This window comes from Chrysemys picta, chromosome 4, assembly GCF_011386835.1.
Source record: "Chrysemys picta bellii isolate R12L10 chromosome 4, ASM1138683v2, whole genome shotgun sequence".
Taxonomy (NCBI): Eukaryota; Metazoa; Chordata; order Testudines; family Emydidae; genus Chrysemys; species Chrysemys picta.
The window spans coordinates 71,953,259-71,963,701 of record NC_088794.1 but is presented as its reverse complement, the minus strand read 5'-3'; the positions used below and the strand labels follow the sequence as shown (position 1 = coordinate 71,963,701).

Here is a 10,443-nt window from a genome sequence, read left to right as displayed (position 1 = left end):
ATGCTCAGCCTTGGAAAGTAGCACCAGGTTAAGTGGGAACAGAAATGTTAGCCAGAATACCAGCCTTATCCCCATCTCTTTTCAAAAAGTGCCAGGCACTGATGGAACATTTTACATGTCATGTATACCAAAGTTTTCTTTATAAATCATAAAGCAGGAAAAAAGGGCACATGCCCAATTTTATTTACAGCTCACCTTTAAATAATGTTTTACAGATAATAGTAGAGTACCTTTTATCTGAGGATCTCAGAGCGCATTCAGCATTATATCAACTAGGCAGTATCCCTATTTTAGGAATGAGGAAACTGAAACTCAGAGATTAAAGCGAATTTCAAAGGTTACACAGCAAGTAGATGGCAGAGCCAGAAATGGACCTTAGGAGTGCTGATCTGGGCCACATTAGAAACTACTCATATATGTAAAATTTGGCCCATGCTCAAATACCTTTGTTAAATTAGGAACCTCCTCTGCTGTTCCAATCACTAAACCAGATGAGTTAGTTAATTCTATGTAACTAAAAAATGTTAAGAACAGAGCCAATTAGCATTATAAAAATGTGAATTTATTCCACAATAAAAATTTAGGTTTTTTTTTACAGCAGCATGTGCCAGAGACTATAAAGATTTTTGCTTTCAGTTCAACATGTTATATAAAAATCACATGCAGACCATTCATTAGGCCCAGTCAAATTTTATATGGGCACACACATTTTCACACAAAAGTACTGACCTGGGTTTCTATGATTGGAGGGATCATATCACTTGTTATTTCCAAGTATTCAGACAATCTTTGGGTATATGTGAAAATATTAATGAATCATGAATGATTAATTATCCAAAAATGAAAACCCAAAAGTCCAATCTTTATTTTTACATTTTAAAAGTTTCAGCCATGACCATGTGAAATATGTGACCAATCACACACCATGAATAACAAATAGTGAATAGCTGAAGCAAACCATTCAGAATCATGAATAATACAGCTTGAAACTTATTTGTCCAAACTAATTTGGGTTTGATTAATTACAAATATAACTGGTAACAAAAAGATAGACCAGCTCTATAGTCTGTTCAGTCACTGGAACCATGCTGATCTTCAGAATATACTCTATCCTTGAATGTTGTGTTTGTAGACCCACTATTAAGTCAGTAGTATAGGAGTGGAGAGTAGTCAGTCCACATCTTCAAGTACAGGTTTCCCTTCCTTACTTTCTAGATTGGAAACCTGTAAGTAAACAAGGTACAGAAGTAAAAACAAATTTGCATTTAATTTCTGCTATGAATTTTAGATTCACACAAGGAATTGGGGTAGTGAACTGTGATTAATTTGAGCAAGATTGTTGTCAAGTTTAAGATGAACACCAGTATTAGGCCTAAAACTTCTGGAAGCTTTATAGAATTTTTGCAAAATTATCTTTAAAAAGCAAGCTTTGCAAAATGAAGCTACAACTTGTGGTCAAAAGACACCTACAACCAGACAACATTTTATGCTGACTCTTATATGGTATAATAGGTCATGCCCCCAGGTATGGCTTATTGAAACCACCTTTGGAACTTGTGGTTAAGAGATGCTGCAGCCAAAAAACTGATTCCTATGTGGATTTGATGCGCTAGGCCTTTAGGCATAGGTCATCAAAATAACCTCACCCACAATCAAGCTAATAGCCCATTTAGAGGTAAGTTACCTAGAAAACTAAGGGAAACCACAGTCGAGACAGTGGGCTACACAGAAATAAGCTATCTCCTTGAGCATAACTTATAAACTAAAACAATAATTGGCTACAAGAAAATAAGTAAGCATGAATTATACAGCCAAAGCGACAACACTAAATTTGGCCTAACCGGATTGGTTGACCTGCTTCAAAGCACGGCGGGCAGATGAGATTAAATGTGTAGAACCTCAGGTGGGGGTGGGGGTGTGTCTTGGTCTAAGAAGTTATTCTCTTTGATCAGTCTGACCCGCACCCCCTGAACCAAGGAAACCTGAACTGCACCGACTATCTGCACCTGGCCAATGCAGAGCAGTCGACTAAAGGGTAACGTATTCTCGGCAGGGTAAGGTTTTAAAGTAAAATAGTCTGGTTGCATGTAAAATAAGGTAACAGAGTAAAGAAGTCTGGGTTGCTCGAGCTGTTTTGATCTCAAGTTGCACTAACACTATAGTATTAAAAAAATAAGTGTCGGAATAATTTGATCTCAGATTATATTAATGCTGCAGTATTAAAAATAGTCGTAAAAGTTTACTTGTGCTTGTGCTTGTCTTCTATGTTGCATTTATAGCTGTAAATCATTAAAAGCCTATCCTGAGGAATAGTCAGTAGTTTTCATTTCTTTATACGGACACCACTTAACCTCATTACATCTGTGTTGGGTGGTGGGAAGCAGTGATCACCCAGAGCCCCATTTGGGCCCTGATGTGTATCCCCTTCTTCTTATACCTCCGCATGAACAATGAACAAAGGAACAATAAGCCATAGGCCAGATTCTCAGCTGTGCCCAATAAGCACGGGAAACAGCAGAGAAAGGTGCATGCAAAAGATTTGCATCCACCCTCAGTCCCTGATCCTTCCGACAGGTTCTGTGTCAGCCCATGCCCCAATCACCTCACAAGTGCTCTAAATTATGCCAGCTGCTCAAGGCCCCAGGGGCCATTTTGGAAGCCAGGTAGTAGTAGAGTGCAGAAGAGCTCTGGCCATGGAGGGTGGCATCAGAGCTGCACCACCTAGGAATTCCCTCACACTGGTAAATCTACCAGGGCGACAGCCCCTTTGTGCTGGAGGATGAAATGAGCCATAACTGCAGGTCTGGCGAATCTAAATAAAACCATTGTCTCAAGCTCTCTCCAATTAACATCTTATCTCTGGGCTTTGTGCTACAAACAACACATGACATTGTCCTCGAGGATGATTCTCTTAGGAATTACAAGTGAGTGGCCTGCAAGTGCAGAATTTCCAGGCCAAGGGAAACCCTTAGTGCACTCACTTACCAAAATAGACCAGCCTTGCCTTGCAGTATTATAAGAGGCCCTGTGATGGGGCATCTGCTCCACACTTGGCTCTAAGGGGTTAATAGAGCCCTAGGGAGGCTGCACCGGAGGCAGCCAATCAGAGAAGGGGTGAAGGGAGCAGCCAAGCAGGCTCATATAAAAAGGGAACTGCAGGGCACAGAAAGGCAGTTCTCTGCAGGGAGCCCAGGGAGGAAGGACTGTGTCTCTGGAGGGCTGAGAGAACTGCCAGCACCCTAGACAGAGCAGTGCTGCTAGCAGCGGCTGGGGGAGCGAGAGATAGCTCCTGGCTGGCTGCTGGGGTTTGCAGGTGGATCTCTAAGGCAAGGATAAAGAGGATGCTGTGGCCACGAGGAAGTGGCCAGACAATATACTGCAGTAGCCACTAAGGGAAGTGTCTGAACAGCAGACTGCAGGTCCCTCGGAAGGGGGGAGCACAGAGTGCAGCATAGCCAGAGGGCTGTGTCGCTGAAGAGGATGCCACGGTCCTTGGAGAGACGTGGGTCCTAGAATAGGAGTGACGGCAGCGAGGCACCACCAAAGGAGGGCGCACTGAACAGAGCTAATCCCCACAACAGCCAGCAGGAGGCACCACAGTGCAGAGTGAACCCTGTAACATGCCCTTATTTTTGAGTCTTGTGAAAAACTTTCTGAAACAGTTACCAGCACAGGCTGCTGCTGTAATCTACTGGATAAGAAAAACTTAAGGAATGGATTTTTTTTTTTTTTTTTTAAACTGGCCCACCTCTTTGCACACAGTTTGCAATGGCAAATACCTGTAGGCCCAAGTACATAAGAACATAAAGGCCGTACCGGGTCAGACCAAAGGTCCATCTAGCCCAGTATCCTGTCTACCGACAGTGGCCAATGCCAGGTGCCCCAGAGGGAGTGAACCTAACAGGCAATGATCAAGTGATCTCACAGGGAAGCATATGCCAATACACTGGGTCATTACAAGTCTAAGTGATATTCACTGTGCCCATAATATTTACAGGCACAAAAAGAGAGGCCAGATTTTTACAGTCTGATCCTACAAAAATATCCAATCCAGCTCCCACTGAAGCCAAAAGGAGTTTTGCCCTATGCTTTAATGGGAAAAGGCCCAAAATTATGAGTTGTGGGGTGGGGCTAAAAAAGGAATGCAGCATATGGTACCTTTTATCCTAGGTTTCCAGGGAGTCAGCTACTAGTACAGCATGCCTGACATTTTAGAGAGGTGGGAATTAATATTTTGTTCCATATGTAAACATATTCTTAAAAGCAACTGAAATGTAAAATCTTTGGCAGTGAAAACGCCGATGTGTTAAAATTCCTCAGCCAAGCACTTTTATGGTAAAAGAAAATGTATTGAAATAATGTTAAGGTTGTGACTGAAGCCCACAGAAAGCCAAGCAAGTCGTAGTTACAGCTACCACTCAATCCTCTACACACCTCACAGTGTCAGTCTAAAAACAGTTGCTATATCCAGGCATACAAGGTCAAATTAATCCTCGGTGTAACTCCACTGACTTCAAGGTTCAAAGAGGGGATTGCTGTAAAGGCAGATGGGCAGACACCTTCACTCAATTTCCCAGCTCTTACTGAATTTGTCACACCATTTTAGGTCCCAATCCTGCAATCAGGTCCGTGTAGATCGACTTCTGTTACTGTGAGCTGGCCCGTTGCTCTGAATGGGCAGGAGTTCATAAGCATAGCTCAGTGGTCCCCAAACTTTTCAAGGTTGTGTCCCCCCTTAACCCTGTCTTCCCCACCCCAGGGAGCTGTGGCAAGGGACGTGGCTCTGGGGTCAGGGTGGGGACACCCGGACAGAGGTAAAAGGAGCCCCGGCCGGGCCGCATTGGGGGCTAGGGCTAGGGCCGGGGCCGGGCTGGAGCAGAGCTGGGTGAGGAGCAGGGCTGGGTGGCACTCCCTCCCCGCCCTTCCGTGGAGGCTCCCCCAAACATTCCTCCATGCCCCTGTTAAAGTAACAGTTAAAGTTACTATGCTCTCCTAAGAATTAGATCATAGGAAACTTGTCTATGTAGACATACTGGAACTGAGCTTATTGCATCACAAATGATTTAAAATAAACCTAGAGAAGAAGTGAACTATGCTTACTTGTTTATCTATAGACCTGAACTGCCAGGACCAGGTGGAGTTGTAAAGGAAAGGTCTCAGGTCAAATCGGTTGTCGTCAGGACTGTAGTTTTCAGCATGATAGGCAGGTGTGAGGGTGGTCATTTTATGTCTGTTAATTGAGTACATCCTGAAAAAATGCTTCACCTTGGATGCCACCTGGTGTACAAAACACAGTTTCAGGTCAACTGAAATTTCTCAGAACTTAAACACAATTCTAGATGAGTAAGTTACTCTGGAGAGAGCTAATTCACAAATCCAAATTTATATATATATATATATATATTAGTTACCACTACTAATGTATCTTACCACAGAGGAAGCTAGCTATGTAATATGCATTTAAAGTATCAGAATGCACAAAAGTGTCACAATGAAACACACATCTGTACTATTTTGCTGTAAATGTTTCTTATAAAGGGAGATGATGGATATCCCAGGGGTTGGGGCACTGGCCTGGGTGGGAGACCCAAATTTTATATCCTGCTCTGCCATGGACTTCCTGTGTGACCTTGGGCAAGTCACTTAGCTTCTCTGTGCCTCAGCTTCCCATCTGTAAAATGGGAATAATAGAACTTCCCTACCTCACAGAGGGCCCAAAAAGGGCACTGCTGGGATAAAAGCAAGTGCCCATTGAAATGTCATGGAAATGACACCCCTCCAACCAACTCTGTCATAGGATATGTGGACGTGGATTTCTTTTAGGTGTTTTGAAAATCAAGAGCCACCTTCTCTCCTGCAATATATTCATGGTACACCCATTAACTTCATGGGGATTGGGCGCATATAAGTGAAGGCAGAATTTGGCCATGCATGTATAGATCTAAAAATAAACAGTTCCCTTCAGAATACCTACCTGTTGATCTAACAGTTTGCAGTATAGACAAAAGGCTGGAATCACTCTAGGATCTGTGCCAGCTTGTAAAAGCAGAAAACAGCAAAACACAACACAGACAGTGACTACTGTGTGATCAGTATCAGTGGGCAGGTTTCCACAGAGAGATTTCTCTTGAAATTTAGTCTTTTCTCCTTTAACCTTTCTAGGGTATTTCTAAATACAAGAGACTGATAAGCAGTTCCTCTTAAGTTATGAAAACTACACGTGATCTTTTTCCAAGAGCAAATTCTGTTAATGGAGGATTTTAAACACAAGATTTTTTTTAAATTGTTACCTCTCTTGGGGTACAGATCTCCTTCCACATATTGATCAGCTTACAAAACATGCTGTAAGGTCCAGCTTTGGCCATCTTCCTTAGTTTGCCATAGACTGAGAGCTCTGTGTATGTCATCCCCATATCTTCCTGAAATATCACACACAAAAAGGGCACTGAAAATGTATAACATGAGTCAGATTGCATTATTTTATAGGAGACTGTAATAAATTCAGTTAATCAGAGAAATACTAATTAGAAAATCCATCTCCATTTAAAATAAGGACTGCAGTGGAATTTCAGAATTTTTTTATGGGAATATATTGCGTCTAGCTAGCAAGAACACTTCTTGAATAAAAAGGATTTTTCCTTCTGTGGTACTTGAACACAGGCTTCAAGTCTGCAAGATAAACTTAGATGTTGGCCTTCTGCTTGAAGACAAGAAGCGAACTTCTGCCCTGACTTACCCTCCACTTTCCTAGAAACACTCTACAGTTCCCTAGAATTTAGACCATCCTTGATTTCAGGGGAGTTCTGTAAGTTTGAACACTGATCTCATATCCAACTAAATAAAGAAAATGAAGAAACAAAGTTCTGGGGCCAATATTTCCGAAAGGGACTTGTGATTCTGAATGACTCCCATTTTGGGAGGCCCAACTTGAGAGGCCTTGAAGGGGATTGATTTTCAGAAAGGGCTGTGCCTTCACCCTCTGAAATACAGACCCCTTAGAGATATCTTGAGTGGAGCACCCAAAACTCAAGGCATCCAAAAACGCATTACTTTTGAAACTCTTGGCCTGTATAAACAAGCCTGGTGCCAGATATTAATGTTTACAGACCTGTTTTGTGGAATGGGTTATGAGACCATTCAAAAAGGAGATAAACTTATCTTAGTCATAGTTTGAAGAGGGACAGCAACGCCACTACTGAACAAAAAACAAGTTGTGAATAAGGCTTACCAGAGCATTTTTTAAAGTCATTGCCCATTACCTCATCAGTTTGAGACACTTGTCCATCCGCCAGGGGCTCTAACTCTGCAGTTGGTGGAGCTGATATAATACTGTGTAGGAAAAAGCATTCATTCAAACCAATCCCGTTAGCTGACTGGCCTGCTAAATATCAAGTGCTTTATTTAAGTTCATTTGGGGAGCACAATCTGCAAAATGATCGCGAAAAGAAAATGGGACATCTACTAGACTACTGCTATTTGTGCCAAAAGCTCTCCCAGATGCACAGAGTGACGCTTATTGTAAAATCATAGTTATAATATATTTTCCTGAGTCAAGTCTGAGTATAAATGGAATAAGGACCTCAGGATTCAAACACAGCAACAATCAGTTCTGCAACTGAAAGTTTTCGATAGTTTGTGCTACATTCACAGAAACAGCAAATAAACAGTCTTGCATCCATCTAAATCCCTGTCCAGGCTAAGCCTGAAAAAGAGCATAGCCTTGCCTACAATGAGTTTTTGCCAAAAGTCTCTCACTGTTGAAGGTCCCCTGATGGTAACAACATTGGGAAAGCTAGTATAGAACAGCTCCTGAAGCTGAGCGCATTAACACTGTCCCTTTTAAATACACCTCTATCCCAATATAACGCGACCCGATATAACACAAATTCGGATATAACGCGGTAAAGCAGCGCTCCGGAGGGGCAGGGCTGCGCACTCCGGAGGATCAAAGCAAGTTCGATATAACACGGTTTCACCTATAACGTAGTAAGATTTTTTGGCTCCCGAGGACAGCGTTATATCGGGGTAGAGGGGTAATATAGTGTAAAAACATAGGCAGTCACAGCAGCATTGTCTCCACTAGCACCCTCAACCAGCTGGTGTTAGCAATGATAGAAAAAAGTTGCCAAAAAATAAACCCTAGTGTAGATACAGCCCTAGTAGCAATCATGTTTAAACATAGTTGCTAGCACAGTTATGGCATAACTTCCTTGACAAATATTCACTTGGATTTATTTTGCAAGAACCAAAATATATCCTTGTTTTAAAACTATGCTAAAGACTACAGAGTTTTGGTAGGTATAGAGGGCCAATATTAATAGTGTTATTAGGCTGCCTGGTTTTCAGAGAAAAATCTCTGTCCACACTGATCAGGAAAAATATACTAGCTGCAGCTACATTTAAATACAGAAGTTATTATTATTTATCACATATATTACAGTGGCGTAAGAGGTTCAGAACTGGAGTTCCATTATGTTACAAATGTGCACACACTGCCGGAGAGGAAGAGGAGTCTGGATGCTAAAACAGGGCCTAAGAATCATTACTTGACCACTGACCTTCTGAGTGCTGTAAGCTGGAAGTTTTCCATACAATACTGTATGAAACTTCTCAAGTCAGTCTTGCTGATTCCACCAACAGGATTGATATCGGCACTGGAGCAATCGTACTTAGTCAAGTATCCGTAAAGACTAAAAGAGAATAAGGAACTTTATATAACAACCAAGATTATAAAAATAGGGCCTTTTATGTTTTCATGTGTATTTATAAGGCTATAATTTTTTTAAAGTCACTGGGACATTAAGGGCTAAACAGATTATTGTTCGGATGTGGTAGTGCTACTCTAATGACCATTATGTCTCTGGCAGGGAGGTGATAATATTTTAATACCTACTGCAACTGCAGTTAGCATTGTATGTATTACAAGTGAATTGCAAATAAAAACAAAACGAAGACTCTATTTCCTGAAGCAATGTAGGCTGACTGCCTCCCAGGACTGGCATAAGCCACTTCTTAGAGCCCTTCCCTCTTGAGGTCTCAACTTTCCTGGATAATCCAACCACTCAGAGACCACCTGATCTCACCTTCTTGGGAAATCAGAGGAGTAAGTAATTTACAGGATACTCTGTGGAGAGGCAAAATAGTCCAGTGAATAGGACACTGAACTAGGACTTGGGAGCTGTGGGCTCTGCCTCTGAGCTTCAGCATGACTTTGGGAAAGTCTCTATGCCTCTATTTGGACTGTAAGCTCTCTCTGCAGGGACAGCTTTAATGCAGTGTGTGTTTGTACAGAGCCTGGACTAAAGGGGCCCTGATCTTGATTGGGGCCTCTAATGTTTACACTCCAACATAAGACTATGCTTTAGCCCAGGCTTACGCCAACCCCCACTTGGGTCTACACTCCAATTACACTGACCCAGGGTCCCAGGACTCTGCAGAGCTCTAGGGTCAAAGCTCAGGTGAAACCGGGACCCAGGGTCCAAGCCCTATTGCTTTGCAGTGTAAATGCAGCGCTGCTTGACTTGAGTCCTGGGACTCATCCAAAAGTATCCCACAATTCCATGGGACAACTTCCTTAGTCCTCTCTATCCCAACAATCTGCAGTCCACTCTACTGAAAAGGGAAGCCATTCCCCCATACCCTTAGCTAACAGTAGCAGCTCAGGTCAGCATTAACCCATTCTCTTCTGATCACCCATCTGCAAGCACACTGTCAGAGAGCATCCTGGGTTTGGTGGGTTATTCAAACTTCCTGTAACAACAACCCCTCAATTCTCCAGCATGTAAAGCAGGCAGTAAAGTTTTCCCACAGTGCATCACAGTCCTAAGGCTAGAGTGGTCACATTACAGGAGACTTTGGGATATGGTAACTTTGACTCAAGTCTGCGCACTGCAGTGTGGATGCCTGAGCCCTAGGTTAGACAAGTCTCAATGTAGGGTTTAAATACAATGTAGACACTTAAGCCCAGGGTTCTGTAACACAAGTCAGCTAACGTGAGTCCCACTAACCCTGGGCTTACTTAAGTATGTCTGACTGTTGTTTTGTATTACATTGCAATGTATTGTCGCCCAACTCCCCCATTTACAATGTGAGGATCTGCAAACTGTAAATCTAATTCTGATGCCTCCACCAACCAATGAAGCAGGGCATTTCACACAAAAACAACTAAAATACTTCCTTACTTACCTCAATAGCAACTAAAATCCCACCTTTCCAGGCTCCCACAGTCACAGGTCACCTGGTCCTTTGTGATGCCCCACCACACTGTGACCAAGCTACTAAGCTTGGTCCTGATAGTTTTAAATATATTGCATGGCTTCCAAAGTTGGTTTTTTTTTTTTTTTTAATCTCCAATAATAAAGGCATTAAAAAGACAAAATATTAGCTTCACGTTCGTTTTCTATTTACTATATGGGTCACCTTCGCTACTGAAGATTGCGGAGA

At 42.3% G+C, this 10,443-nt stretch overlaps 1 protein-coding gene across 3 annotated transcripts in view; it reads right to left on the bottom strand.

Moving 5' to 3' along the window:
• Positions 1–540: 540 nt before the first annotated feature.
• NADSYN1 (NAD synthetase 1) overlaps positions 541–10,443 on the bottom strand; it is a 38,249-nt gene continuing 28,346 nt past the window's right edge. For all 3 annotated transcript variants that reach the window (XM_065592617.1, XM_005305356.5, XM_005305357.5), the window contains 5 exons: positions 8,559–8,690; positions 7,260–7,329; positions 6,291–6,419; positions 5,101–5,277; positions 541–1,224 (listed from right to left, as the gene is read on the bottom strand). In XM_065592617.1, coding sequence (XP_065448689.1) covers positions 1,171–1,224; positions 5,101–5,277; positions 6,291–6,419; positions 7,260–7,329; positions 8,559–8,690 — 562 coding nt within the window. In that variant the 3' untranslated portion in view covers positions 541–1,170. The remainder of the gene's footprint in view (positions 1,225–5,100; positions 5,278–6,290; positions 6,420–7,259; positions 7,330–8,558; positions 8,691–10,443) is intronic.